The sequence below is a fragment of the Canis lupus genome, chromosome 9 (assembly GCF_003254725.2).
Source record: "Canis lupus dingo isolate Sandy chromosome 9, ASM325472v2, whole genome shotgun sequence".
In the NCBI taxonomy this organism is placed as follows: domain Eukaryota; kingdom Metazoa; phylum Chordata; class Mammalia; order Carnivora; family Canidae; genus Canis; species Canis lupus.
This window is the reverse complement of record NC_064251.1, coordinates 44,404,180-44,418,714: the sequence shown is the minus strand read 5'-3', so window position 1 is coordinate 44,418,714 and position 14,535 is coordinate 44,404,180. Positions and strand designations below refer to the sequence as shown.

The following is a 14,535-nucleotide window of genomic DNA, read 5'->3' as shown; positions in this document are numbered from 1 at the left end:
GCAGCTCTGGTCACTAAGATGTAAATGATTCTCAAAAAACAGGCAGCAAATCTGCCCCTGTGCCAGGCTCAAAGCTGCCTTGATAGCGTCTCCTCTGTCATCTCAGACCCTCAGGACTGCTCTAACTCCTGGGTGAAAGGTGCAGGTGAGGACCAAAGGCTCCCCATGGTGGCGCAGGCTATGCCCAGAGACAAGAGCGGCCCACAGGGACTCCTGAACTCCCTCCTTTGTCCTGTGTCCTCTTGGCAGATTATCCCAGCTGTGCCCCCTCATGCCCCGCCCCCATGCCTGGTGGCACAGACACTTAGCGATTTGCTCCTTAATTGTCCCCCGGCTAGGCTGCGCAGATGCAGCTCTTTAATCTCTCCTGATAAATGAATCGCGCAGCTCCTTTAATCATATGTTCATATCCAAGCCAATTTGAATCAATTTGGCAGTGAGCATGTAGCAAGAGATGCCATGACTGCTGTTTTCCCCTCAGGGCCCCCGAGCCTGCGCTTCTGCTGTCCTCATCCTCAGCAAAGAGCCCAGGAGGCCCATTGGAGAAGGATCTCCTACCTGAACGGTGGGAACTTTTCAAAGTGAATCATGAATCCCTGTCCTCCGTGCTGGGCTCTGTGGGACTAGAGGAAAATGGGTTCCCAAAGGCCTCCCACGGGGGAGGGGGGAGGCTGAGTCCACAGCCTCCCTTGGCCCCTGAACAAAGGGCCCCATTGTCATCCCTCAGAGAAACGACTGCCTGAAATCTGACCATAATCCTCCCGCTCCCCTTTCATTTCCTCTGAGCTGGTTCTCAGGGAAGCTGGAACTCATCCCCACCTTCTACATAGCAACACATTCCAGACCAACCTATGGTAATTTGTCCTTGCCTGCTGCTGCTACTGGCTGCCTCCCCAACTCCTTTCATCCTTCCCCAGGAAGTAGTCCATACTAAATCCCCCAGCCTGCTGGGCCACCCAGGACCTGCTTGATAATGCACCAAGTTTTGCTGCATTTGGGGCTGCTGCGTTTTCACCTGCAGAAGTCGTGGCCACGTGCCGTGGTAAAAACAAAATACAAAAGTGGCCAAAACCTGCTTACAGGAGCGCTCCTGACGCTAGCACTGAGACCTGGGAGAAGGGGCTTAATCTCTCGGGTTCAGTGTCCTCAACTGTAAAACAAGGTGGTCGTGCTGGCAAGAACCTCCTGGCTCCTAAATTCGGGGGAGCCCCTCCCTGCTGCCCGCAGACCCTCCTCCCCCCCCCCCCTTCATCCCCCTCGGTAACGAGCCAGAGGGAGCGGGAGCGGCGGGCGGCGGGCGCTGGGGGAGGCGGTCCTCTCCCCGGGCGAGTCTGTCTGTCTGGGGTTGGCCCTGTCCAGCGGCTCGGCTGCTCCTCCGCCTTCTCCCCGCGCCCTCTGGGTTTTCCCCGGGGGCTCGGCCAGTCCGGGCAGGCGCCCTCCCATCCGCCCGGAGCCCTGTATTAACATGTTCATATAGTATTTGCCCGCCCTGGGCCTGCAGAGCACCTACCCTCCCGCCCCCGCCCGAAGGGTCTTCCCGCAGCTCCGCGAAGCCAGGAAGCCACTGCCATCGCTCGGAAGGTTCCTAAGCGGTTGACTGGCCCGAGCCCATCAGCCTTGCCCTTCGAGGATTCCCTCTGCGTGAGGACCGGTCTCCGTCAGCCACTCGACCTTACTGTTTCCCGCCTTTTTGAGGGCTCTTGGAGGTCCTTGGCAGAAGCTCCCAATGAGGGGTACCTTTTCCCACCTGTCGCCTGTCAGTAGTGACCCCCGGGATGGGGAGGAAGATGAAATCAACAATAGTTCCCATTTGCTGAGCACCTACTATGTTCCCATTTGCTGAGCATTTACTATGTCCTCTAACCTTTATCACAACCATGCAATGTCCTCTCCCTGAGGCTCCAAGAGGTGATGTGTATCCTAAAAGGATCCTCAGCTTGGTTCTAGCAAAGGGCCAAGCATCTCCCAGCTGCTCTGGCCTTGTCAGGGGATAAAGGGAGTTGAAAGAGTGCCAAGAATCACTGTCACGATCCTCCTCTCTGATGGCTGTGTGCATGGTATTCACCAAAGCTTGGCCTAAGTAAGGAAACGCTTCTTGGCATTTTGGGGGGAAATGTCAACCTTACATTTGTGTTGCTCCTTACAATTTTCAGAACATCCTCCATACATTATCACATTTGTGCTTCATGCATATGGTGCCAACACTATGAGTAACAGCTCCACATGGCCCGGAATGCATACATTAAGCTATATTCACCTCAGTCTAATTTCATTACAGTATAACGGAAAAATCCAGACCCCGTTCTCTGGGATTTGATCTGGGAGGAGTGATTTCCAGAGCAATAGTCATTTTGGAGTTAACAAGGAGGCTAGATTGTTTAGAAGGAATTTCACAGAGAAATTGAGTCTTTTGTAGTGTAAACCCTAGTGATGGGTCATATACATGAGGGAGATTCCAAAAAAGGATGTGTGCTTTGCAATTGAAGTCAGTGACATAAATCTCCCAGTGGAATACTTAAATGTGCAGATAGAATTTGTTTTAGATATCAAAAGTCAGCTATGACAGTTTAAAAAAAAAAACACCAAAAAACTCAAAAAGGATATTAAGGTTCAACACCATCCAGGCAAATTATATTTGAGGTGGATTAAGAGTCAAAGAGTTTCCACATTTTAATAAATTTTTATATGTTTTGCACCATATCTATGATCTGACTAGATTAGGAAAAGAAGCAAATGGATTTTGGGAAAAGAGGACACTAGGGATTTGAAAGCAGAGAATCTAAAAAGGAGGTTTTGGAGGTTTTTTGGTTTTTTTTTTTTTTCTTTCTTTCTTTTTTAAAACACATTCTGGTATAAGAAGATGTAGCCAATAGCCTTGGAAACATTATGTCTTTGAAAGACAGGTCAATGACTGGTAATCAGGCAAATACAAGATTGTATGCAGTGAAATAGGCCTCAGGGCTCATATTTAGTCCTGGGGACTGGCAGCTTGGTACCTTTACTTGGAGAGCTGCTTCTGGCCCCCACAGGAGTACTATCCTTGGGAGAGCAAGGAAGAGTTACCCTAGAGAGTTGCACTGCCCTGAAGTTTCTGCACTAGAAGCATAGAACTCGTGGCCTGCCTTTAAGAGTCCTAGAGCTCATCTGTGGAGGCTGTTCTTTCCAGCGGACCACATACTGAGCCAACAGAGCAAAATTTAATAGTAGAAAAGGGGCTTCTGCTCCCAGGAACTGGCAAAAATAAGCCTGGAGAACCAACGAGAAAGGGAGGCACTCTTACAGCTCTGTGAATGGGTTCTTACCAGAATGTGTACACACAACAAAAGTGCACGTGAAAACACAGATAAATAGAAAAGTGTTAGAAAAAGGGACCTTAAAAATTAGAAATAGGTTTATTTGAGGATGTGGGTTATAGATGAAGTATCTCTGCTTATAAAGTTTGCAGACGGCTTTTTTAAAGTCAGTACAGATGTATGTCTGTGCCAAACACCAAAGAAGGGCCCAAATTGTCATATTAGTGTGATTTTAAAGAGTAGCTTCTTTCCTGGCATTTCGTAGATAGAAATAGTAGTGCGGTGAGGGGGGGGGGGACCAATGTGGCAAAGCTGCTTAAACTGCTTAGATCCCTTGCTGGGCGGGGGGAGCTGTTTTTAAAGCAGCAGGCATCTCTTGGCACAGCTCAGAGTAGAAGCTGGAAGAGGAGCAGATTGGAGGGTGGAACCTGAACGGGGTATTTAAGGGAGAGGAACACGGGGGAGCATCTAGACGGGCCCTCCGTGCAGCCTGGAGCCCTGCAGGTGACAAGTTTAGGCAAGGAAACTCTTGTACTCTTGTGAGGGACTGGTAGAGTGGGGTAAGGAGAAGCCGAGAATCAAAAGGTCATTTAGGATATTTGTGTCATGGTTATTATATACTTCTTTTCTTTCTTTCTTTTTTTAAAGATCTCTGTGGGTAGACATGGTTCAATGGCCAGACTTTGTGCCTGGCTGATGGGTTTGTGCTTCTCATACCTGACTCCATCCAAGTAGGTTTAGCCCCTTAAGGAAAAACTATTTTTGATGTTTCAGAGAGTCAAGCTAGTGAGTTCTCTGAGAAAATGAGAAGGTGTAGGTATGAGAAGGGGACGCCGGGGGTGGGGGTTCAGGCTTGGCAGAAGTGCCCGAGTAAGCCCGAGTAAGTCCCCTGGGGCTGGGGGTGGGCTTCATCTCCCTCCTCGCCCCCACTCCTTGCTCCCCAGTAGAAATCAGCTACAAATCTCGGCTTGTTGGGAACAGATGGCCTTGGCTGACGAATAAGCCACCGCAGGCTGCTCCACCTGTTCTCGGGCTGGAATAATCAGCTAGAGACAAACATCGGCGCTGAAATAACTCATGGCAGCGGGTGATGCGCAAGCACAGATTCCAAAAATCTCTTAAATAGACCCCCTCCAAGTCTCTCCCCTTCCCAGCCCTAGAGGCCATCAGGGAAAGGTAATGGAGTGGAGAAGACAGATCGAACCCCAAACTGAGCCTGATGCCGAACCGGTGGTGCCGCCGGGTGGGGACGGGGATGGGGATGGAGGCCTGGGGGGGGGGGGGCGGCTGGGCTGGTTCTGCGTGGGAGGGGCTCAGGGTCGGGTGGGGGCCTCGTTCACCTGCTCTGGGGCAGGAAGTTATTTCGCAGGAGCACGTGGAAAACAATGGGAATGGTCGGTCCAGGTCAGAGACAAATGTGAGGAGATCCCACCAGTCACGGAAAGTTGAAAACTGAAAATTTGGGATTCATTCGAATTGTTCATTAAAGGAGTGATATGCAAATGAGACCAAGCTTCAGCGAATCTCTCAGCAGCTCAGACAGCTCTGCCAGCAGCCGCTGGGGGTGGGTGCCTGGGTGCCCCCACTTCTTTGGGTTTGTGTTGCCTCCCCTCACCTCCTTGATGAAGTCAGCTAGGCTAATGTTCCCTGGCAGAGGCAGATGAGCATGGGGGGGAAGGGTGACAGCTCAGGCAAGCAGTGGTGACAGCAGTTGGGAAGGGGGGAGTGCCATCTGAGATGGGGGTCCAGCTCCAGTGGAGTCAGTCAGGAGAGGGCGGGATTAAGAGACTGGGACTAGGCTGACTTCTTGCTCTGGGTGCCTCAGGCAGGCGGCTCCCCTTGGTCCAGCAACCAACCCCAACCTCCTGCACCTTGGGGCACGGACATGGGGACTCTGAGTCTCCAGAGGCTGGGCTGGCTGAGGGAAGAAGCCTGAGAGCCCTTGGACACCCCACACCTCCAACTGCATCTCTGCCATGTTCCCCAAGTGGTTTCTGTGGCTCTGCCTGCAGTCAGGACCCGTATCTATCATTTAGGGTCCCACAAACCTCTTCTTCCTGAAGCCAGCTGTACTCACGGAGGTGCCATGGTAGCCCCTTTCCTGTGGAGTGCCAGGCTCTGTAGTTCTCACCCTGTTGCATATTAGAAACACTCAAGGATGGAGCACCTGGGTGACTGAGTCAGTTAAGCCTCAGACTTAATTTCTGCTCTGATCGGTGATCTCAGGGTGAAGAGATCCAGTCCCATGCTGGGCTATGTGCTGGGTGTGGAGCCTGCTTAGGATTCTCTCTCTCCCTCTCCCTCTGCCCCCCTCCTCTCTCTCTCTCTCTCTCTCTCTCTCATTCTCTCGAAAGAAATAACTGATTCAAGGAGCCCCCCTTTATTATGTTTTGTATACAAGAAGTAAAAAGAATCATTAATGAACATCTTTGTCCATCAAGCAGCTTCAACAATTATCAACACTGAGCAAATCTTGCTTCATCTACCCCCCTCCCCACCCACTTTCCCATCCCCTTCAGTGGATTATTTTGAAGTAGATCCCAGATACGATATTACTTTGTTAAGAAATACTTTAGTGTCTATCCCTCAAAGAAAAGAAAATGACTCTAGGGGCACATGGGTAGCTCAGTCAGTTGGGCAGCCAACTCTTGATTTCAGCTCAGGTCATGATCTCAGGGTCCTGGGATTAGGCCTCACATCAGGCTCTGTGCTCAGCAGAGTCTGCTTGAGTATTTTCCCTCTCTCCCTCTGCCTCTTCCCTGGCTCGCACTTTCTCTCCCTCTCAAATAAATCTTAAAAAAAAAAAAAAAAAAAAGAAAATGACTCTTTAAAAAATGTAAAAGTGTCATGATACTCTTATCATACCTAAAAAAAATCATCAATAACTTCTTAATACCAAATATCCAGTCAATGTTTAGATTTCTCTGATTTTATTTCACATATTAATAATTAATAGACTACATATGTATATACATATCTATTATATATACACATATATATAATTTTAAAAGTTTGTCCAAATTAGGATCTAAACAACACTGAGGAGCTTTTAAAAAAAAAATACTATGCTTAAGGGCCTTCTTACTCAGAGATTCCAATTTAATTGGTCTTGGGTGGGTCCCAAGCATCATATTTTTTAAAGCTTCCTGGGTAGTTTTAATGTGCAGTCAGGGTTGAGAGATGCTCTACCTTTCCCCCTACTGGTTTCCTGCCAACTCCTCCTCATCTAGGCTTTTAATACTTCTCCCTGACTCTAGCCAGTAGACCGGGCAGCTCCCAGAGCAGTTGGCACTATCATGCCTACCCAGACGCTTTGAGGGCTGCCCAGCTTCTCCAGCCTTCTCCTTCAGAGGGGCTTAAACTCTCTGTGGGCACAAGCCTTCCTTTTCCCTACAAATTCACATACCACGTGTGCCCGTGTCTATCTCGTTCTCCCTTAATATGCTTGGGTCTGTTCTTACCTTGCAAGTATAGCAGACTTTCTTTTTTTTTTTTTTTTTTTTTTCATGAAAATAGCAAAATTCCTGCCTCAGGAAAAAAGTGAGAACTTCCCTGGGGGCTGTACTCATTTGGCTGCTCAAGTGGCTCAATGCTGCAATGGGCTGAGCCAGGGGCCTGTCAGGGGATTGGCAGCAGATGTAAGGAAAACCAGAGATTGAATGGGACTTGAACCCAGCACATCTCGGGGAATCTAAGAAACTTTTCTTTCAAAAAAAAAAAAACAAAAAACTTTTCTTTCCTGAAGATGTTGGCCCCAGGAGCCTTTTAGAGAATGCTGCCCAGGTCCCTAGCTCACAGCCATCTGCTGCCTTCCTGAGGCTGGGGCTTCTGTTCTTCCCCTATGCCTCTATTTCGCCTGCCTTTTGGACTCATTCCTCCCTCCTGTGTCCCCCACTCCATGCCTCACTGAATGTTGGTGAAACAAATCTAGTCTAAAATAATGAGCAATCAACTACCCTGATGCTTGGGGCAGGCTGGCCAGGGGCTGGGGGGAAGGGGTAGGGAGCTGAATCATTTATAAGGCTTAATAAAGATGCAGATGAGCATGCTGACTAGGAGCCCCAGAGCTGGGCTTATTCATTATTCAAAGTTATGTAAATGCCACTGGGTCTTGCACGTTAGAATCCTGCCCCTTGCCTCTGATGCTTCTCCCAGCCTGACAGATCCAGCTCACCTTGTGCCTCCCCTTTCCCCACCCCCAGATGCTTCCATTTGCCCTGCCATAGGCCCCCGGTCCAGAAACCCATTTCAGACCCTACCTCAAGGATAGTAAAAAATCCTAGATCTGGGATGCCTGGGTGGCTCAGTGGTTGAGTGTCTGTGTTTGGCTCAGGGTGTGATCCTTGGGTTCCAGGATCAAGTCCTGCATTGGGCTCCCCGTGAGGAGCCTGCTTCTCCCTCTGCCTATGTCTCTGCCTCTCTCTATATATATCTCTCATGAAAAAATAAAATCTTAAAAAAAAAAAATCCTAGATCTCCTCTCTCACCAGAAGTCTTCCAGGAGCTTATGGAAGAAAGGCCCTGGCCTTCAGGAAAGTCTATATAGGCCCAAATAGATGGACTTCTGGCTGTTACAGATTTCCAAGGAAAGGATACCATAAGAGTGTTTATGTGCATGTTTTAATATCTCACAAATCTACTTAGTGGGATAGATTTCCTGAGGTCTAACCTAAATCCTTCTTGTTGCCCCAAAGCCCACCACTGAAATAAAATATCCAATAAGCAAATTCTCTTTCGTCACCTGAGAAGTAAAACTCAAGTATCGTCACCCCTGCTTACTGTCTCCACACTAATTCAACTTTGTTCACTCCTTTCACCTTTTTAGACAGTTGAACCTCCTCTTCCAAGTCATACTCACACTCCTGAAGCTTTTCGGCCTGTCCTGGGGTGCCAGACTCCCATGAGGGCTGAACTTGTACCAACATCACATCACCACCTCTTGCCCGCGTCCTAAGGACTGACTCATGCTCCACAACCTCCTGGGTGCCAGGACTCATGTCCCTTCCTCTGACTCTCCACTCCCTGAGCCAATCTTTCCCTCCCTTTCCTTCCCACCTCATCCCTCTCTAGCTTTTCAGTTTGGTGAGGCTGAGAGAATAAGAATTGGGTCAGAATCTCAATGGCATCGATTGCCTCTGCTTTCCCTTCTTTTCTGGACTGGCTTTCTTCCCTCTCCCCGACCCCAGCCTATTTTTAGCCTGCCTCTGTTTTCCTTAGTCTGGTTGGCATCAGCACTGGCCTCTTTCTCTTGCTGCCCTTATCTCTCCCCTGCAGCCTATACAGACCCCTGCTGCCCTTCCAGAGGTCTCTCATTGCCTGCCCTGCTGACTGTGATTTTCCCTCATCTTGAAGATAGGTAGAGTCTGCCCTAAAGGGGATGGCTGGCTTTGCTCAAGCACAAGGGAAGCGGGGAGACAATGTTGATAGGTCTGTTTCGGCAAATCCTTCAGTGTTTCTAGAACCCTTAAGTTGTCTCCCCTCCACTACCCACCCCACCCCAACCCTGGCCTTCTACAATGGTGTTTCCTCTCCTCTGTGCCCAGAGACTCTTCATGCCCTACATCCCCTCTTCTCTTCTAGGACCCCAGCCCAGCCCAAGAAGAGGTGCTCTGGGGCATTCTGGAGCAGTTTCCTTTGGCTTTGGGGGTAAGCAGCAGCCCTGGAGGTCTTCAGCTGCCTTCTTGGCCTGTACATTACCAGTCTCTTCTTCAATTCCTTTTCTCCGCTCCTCCCTGACCTCATCCCTCCCCACAACGCCCCTTCCTACTCGCACTTGCCCCCGCCCCTGCTGCCCTCCCCCTCGGTTTCTAGGACACACGAGTTCAGGCAGAGCTTGTCAGCATCCCCCACTTGTCCTTTCTCAGCCTCTTCTAGACATTGGTCCCCTCCTTTACTGTCACCAGCAAGCTGAATAAGACTGGATATTTTGGAAGGGGAGCTGCAGCTGGCTGGGGGAGGAGGGCAGTACTGGGAGAAGCAGAGGCAGAGGGAACTACGGGCAGGCAGCCGTTGAATGAGAGGGAGAGGTTCCCAGCGCCCTTTCTCCCCAACTTTGCCAGCTTGGGAGATGGCAGGATCCTACACTGATCTCTGTCTCGGTACCCCATTTTTTCTCTCTCTCAGAAATAACACAATACCTTGCTTTACAGTTTACCACGTCCTCCCACACATTTCCTGGTATCTGCATGGTGCACTCCTTCTCCTCTGGGCTGCTCAGATGCCACTTCCCTCTGAGTGGGGGTGGGGTGGGGGGGTAGGAGTGTGGGGGGGTGCTGTATCACAACCGTGGCAGAGGGCAGCCCTTCCCCCAGCATTCTCTGTCCTCCCTGCCCTGCTCTTTTTCTCCGTGCACTTGTCTCCTTCCAAACCAGGATATAATTTACTTATACATATTTCTTATATGTCTTCTCTCTGAACTGGGTGAACACCCCAAAAGCAGAGATTTTCATCCGTTTTGTGCGCAGGTATACCCACAATGCCTAGCACAGTCCCAGGCACATAGCAGAATTTCAATCAATCTTTGTGTATTTGATGAATGATATCATTTGATCCTTGCACGCTCTTGTAAATTTGGTCGGTATTACTATCCCCACTCTTTTTATTGCGGTAAAATATAAAATATACATAACATAAAATGTACCATTCTAATGATTTTTTTTTTTTTATGATAGTCACAGAGAGAGAGAGAGAGAGAGAGGCAGAGACACAGGCAGAGGGAGAAGCAGGCTCCATGCACCAGGAGCCCGACATGGGATTCGATCCCGGGTCTCCAGGATCGCGCCCTGGGCCAAAGGCAGGCGCCAAACCACTGTGCCACCCAGGGATCCCCCATTCTAGTAATTTTTAAGTGTAACAGTTTCATGGCATTACGTACATTATCTTATTTATTAATTAATTTATTTATTTATTTAGGAGGGGGTGGGGGACAGAGGGCAAGGGAAAGAGAGTCTTAAGCAGACTCCCCACTGAACATGGAGCCAGAAACTGAGCTGGATCTCACAACCCTGAGATCATGACCTGAGCCGAAATCAAGAGTTGGAGGCTTAACTACACCACCCAGGCATCCCTAAGTACATTCTCTTAAACCATGTTTGTGTTTGTGATGTGGTTAAACCATGGTGTTGTGAAACCATCACCACCATCCATCCACAGAATTTTTTTATCTTCTCAAACGGAGACCCTGTGTCCATGAAAGTCTAACACCCTCTTCCCCCTACCTCCCCAGCCCCTGGAAGCAACCATTCCATTTCTGGTCCCTGTGAATCTGACTGCTCTCAGTACCTCATGTGAGTGGAATCCTCCAGTGTTTGTCCTTTTGTGTCAAGCTTATTTCACTTAGCATCACATCTTCAAGTCTCATCCTGGTTGTAGTCCATTATTCCTACTATACAGATGTAATTATTCCCACTTTACGGAGGCTGAGGTTCGAGGGATCCTCTGAGAGCACCCAAGAAGCAGACATGGCACGGGACTTGAGAGCCTGGCTGGCTTTAGGATCCCCTGGAGAAATCAGTGCTGAACCGTGTGTCTAGGCCTATGAGGCTATATTCTTTGTGTTGTCTTTCCTTTGGGAATATTTTTATTCTTATCTCCATTTCCTGTTTCTGTTCAGCACTTCCTTCTAACATTTTCACCCCAATTGGTCCCAATTTTTCTCCCCCAGGAGCAGGAGTTCTCAGGTCAAACTGGCCTGGTCTGGAGATGCTCCGGCTGGGATTTCAGCAGAGCACAATCAGCCTTGCTTGAGTCCCTGTTTATACCCCTCACCCCTTCACCCGCCCTGGGGTAGTTATAAGCCTGTTTCCTTCCAAAGCAATTAGTGCAAGGAGGCCAGCCGACTCGGTGCTAATGCCGTTTCATTAAGTGGGAGCAATCCTAATGATAATAAAATGGCACATTTAACATTCAAACATTGAACAGGGTTTCTAAGCGAGTGTGTCTCTCTCTTCCTTTCTGGTATAACAGCTCCATCTTCATAAGGACCTGACAATACACCCTAATGAGAGACTGGGGAGAACTAAGCGTCCTTACAGAGCCAAGGGGAGGCCAAGAACCAGACAAAGAATCCAGGGAAAGAGGGTGCAGGGCATTGAGGGGATAAAGACCCCAAGGATTCCTGGGGTCATGGGCTCTGTGGCGCTGATTTAGACAAAGTCATGAAGAAATAAGGTCACATGGAGAATAAAGCCCACCACAGACTCTAATGCAATGCAGCTATTCATTTCTTTGCTTGCTCAACACATTTTTTTCAACAAACATTTTTTGTGCACCCAAGGTGAGCCAGATTTTATGGGAGTCTGTGATGGAGGATGGCTCATGTTTTAGGAAAAGGAACTCCAAGTTCCTGTAAGTCGTGATCTACAAATCATCTTGTTTACCCTCCCCTGGGCAGCTCTAGTCAATTCCACCCCAAGTTTATGAAATGTCTCAGCAAAGAGAATTTTTTAACAACTGCTTGGATCCCCTGAGCCAGTCCTTATGCATCCTCCTTATTGAGACATCCATCTCAAAGGTCCTTGCTACTTGGTGATTTAGAATATCTGGTTGACCTTCTGGAAGCAAAAACATAGTGGGACTGGGGAGCTGGCCAGGGAAAAGAAAGTGGATTCAATCATCTGGTATTGACTGGGGACTCAAGAGAGGCAGGAGAACAGGATGACATTTAGTAGCCAGAGGGCTTTATTCCCAGCTCCTATACATATGCACAAGGGAAGCTGCTGGCCAGGGGTCAAAGGTGGGCTTTGCCCAGGCCAGGGAAGCGGCTCATTCGAAAAGGCGTCAGGTCATAGGATGGGGTTAATTTCATACTTAATTCACACAGGATCTTGCCCACAACAGGGGCGAGCTTGAATCCATGTCCTAGGGAAAGGAAAGCAGGCTGTCAAGGATCCTCAGGGAAAGCAGCTGGGGTCCCTGAATATCCACTACCCTGTCCCCAAATAGAGCTAACATCCCAAAGCTGGAGGTTGCCTCCCACCAGAAGTACCTCTTCTCTATTTGCCTGCCCAGCCCCTTCATACACTCAAGTCTAAGCTCTGGCCAGCTGCGAGCCTAGAAACACCATTTTGCCTGGCACTGAGAAAGGTCGGCTTTAAGGCACATCTTTCCCTCCTCAGGCTCACCAGAGAATCCAGCACCAATGACAATGTTGTCATACTTTGGGTGTCGATCAAGAATGCAGTGCCCATCGGGGGTGTTCTAGAAAGAAACAATCACACTTGCGTCCTTTGAGAACAGAAGGAGGAGGAAGAACTGCAGGCTCCAATGGGAGGGGACTAGGCTGGATTGCTTTCCAGAAAGAATGGGAATGGGGCACAGGAATGCTTTCTGCATGCCAGCGCCCCCTCCGGGTATGACAGTCTTTCTCATTTGTCCATCTGCCCTCTCTTCTCATACAACGCTATGAACACAGTAGGTGCTCAGTTAATGCGTGTAAACTGACTTTAGCCAAGATGCCTCAGGCCCTGGTGACATCTGTCTCGTCTCTTTGTCCCTAAGGCCTGTTCAACGAGAACATCTTGCCAAAAAATCTTTTAGAGCTCTTCTGGGAAACATAGTGAGGGGCTGCCAGGCAGAAACCTAGTTTGCTAATGAAAAGGAATATGAATAACCTCCAACCGGGCCCTCTCCAGTAGAGGTGGACCAGCCCACAGGAATAAGCTCATTTGTTTCAAGTCACATACCGGGTCAGGGGTCAAAGAGAAGCCAGCTGGAGCAGTGCAAGGTCTCTCTGTGTCCTTCCCCTGTTCTCTGGGGCTGCGAGAGGGCCAGGCCTGGCCCGGCTGCCCACACCCTTACCGTGTACAGGCAGTGCTCCAGAATGGCAGGCTTGGGCTCTAGGTCGGGTAAGTGATCTCTGATGAAGCGGCTCAGGATCTGGACGTCTTGGATGTCTGAGAAGGCTTCCGGGCAGTCCCGCTCCTCAGGATCTGCATTGTTGCCGTGGTGATAGCAGACCTAGCTCCCAATCAGAGCAGTGTGAGCTGCGAGGCCGGCCCTCCTGCACACCCACCCAGCCCAGGGGGCAGGCTCAGACGCAGAGTGCCCCCATCCATCATCACAACCTCTCCCTGGCCCTGACAGATGCTGTTTGCTGCCACATGAGGTTGCCTTAACTGTTCCTCCCCCCACTAGCCCCATGTTTGCAAAGGAAGGGCTCCCTTTGGGGAGGGGGGCTTGGGACAGCTGGGGGTCATGCATTGCAAATGGTGAATAGAGAAGTATTCTCCTGCTCCTGCTGCTCCCTGGGGGGATCTGGGGAATCTGTTGAAAGGGAAGTTAGAGCATTGCCCCAAATCTGCAAGGGAGGGGTGCCCTACCAACCCTCTCTGGGCCTTTCTGTTCACCTTCATCAACCCAGGATACTCTCCGGAGGGCAGCCCATAGATGTGGTGGGGAGTCAGGCTGAGGTCCAGGACCAGGAAGCAGGGAAAGGCCTGGGACACGCCATAGCTTCCAGGAACCTTCTCTGGCCAGTAACACACATTGATCCGCAGAGTCTTAAAGGAGGAAGAGAAGTGAGAGATGAAGGGGGAAAGCCAGGAAACTACAGACAGCAAGAACAGCCTCTCCAGAGGTCCTGTAGCTCTTAAATACAAGCCTGGATCCCCCCCTTAACTTGTCCATCCTTGTTTCACCCAATTCTCTCATCATCAATCTGTTCTATTTTGATACGAGGCACAAAAATTTCTGCATCTCTGTCTCTTCCCTCAGTCTTAGTCTCCCATACTGCACCCAGGCCTACTTCCCTCTCTCTCTCTCTCTCTCTCTCTCTCTCTCCAGCAGTTAATAAGGCCTCAGATGTGAGGCATTACTACCAACCAAGCCAGTTCCTGAGGGCTTTATGTTTATTATATAATTTAATACTCCAACAGCCCTGTCCCCATTTTACATGTTATAAAACTGAGGCTCATGAAGTGAACTCATTTGCCCAAGTTCGTCCACTAGCAAGTGGCAGATCTGAGACTCAAACTCAAGTCCATCTGACTCCCAGGTTTCTTCTCTTAAACATCAACTCTGAGGCTTTCAGCCCGCCTGACCTGGAGAGGCAGCTCGATCCCCAGGGGACGGAGGAGCCGGTTGGTCCAAGGACCTACTGTGATGATCAAGCTCTTGGCTTGGTAGCTCCTGGAGGTACTTTTCACAATGACTGGCAGCCCTGGTTTTATCTCCATCACCTTCTCTCCATCATGGACTTGGCCTCCAAGACGTCGAATTGCATCCTGGAAGGGCAATGGCAGGG

The 14,535-nt window shown here is 49.6% G+C and overlaps 1 protein-coding gene across 7 annotated transcripts in view; it reads right to left on the bottom strand.

Moving 5' to 3' along the window:
* Nucleotides 1–11,949: 11,949 nt before the first annotated feature.
* PIPOX (pipecolic acid and sarcosine oxidase) overlaps nt 11,950–14,535 on the bottom strand; it is a 96,402-nt gene continuing 93,816 nt past the window's right edge. For 4 of the 7 annotated variants that reach the window (XM_049114840.1, XM_049114841.1, XM_049114839.1 and 1 more), the window contains 5 exons: nt 14,333–14,515; nt 13,640–13,792; nt 13,092–13,250; nt 12,416–12,491; nt 11,950–12,152 (listed from right to left, as the gene is read on the bottom strand). In XM_049114840.1, coding sequence (XP_048970797.1) covers nt 12,022–12,152; nt 12,416–12,491; nt 13,092–13,250; nt 13,640–13,792; nt 14,333–14,515 — 702 coding nt within the window. In that variant the 3' untranslated portion in view covers nt 11,950–12,021. Of the gene's footprint in view, nt 12,153–12,415; nt 12,492–12,976; nt 13,251–13,639; nt 13,793–14,332; nt 14,516–14,535 lie in introns of all 7 variants that reach the window. The other 3 variants (XM_049114836.1, XM_049114837.1, XM_049114838.1) reach the window with 3 other exon arrangements.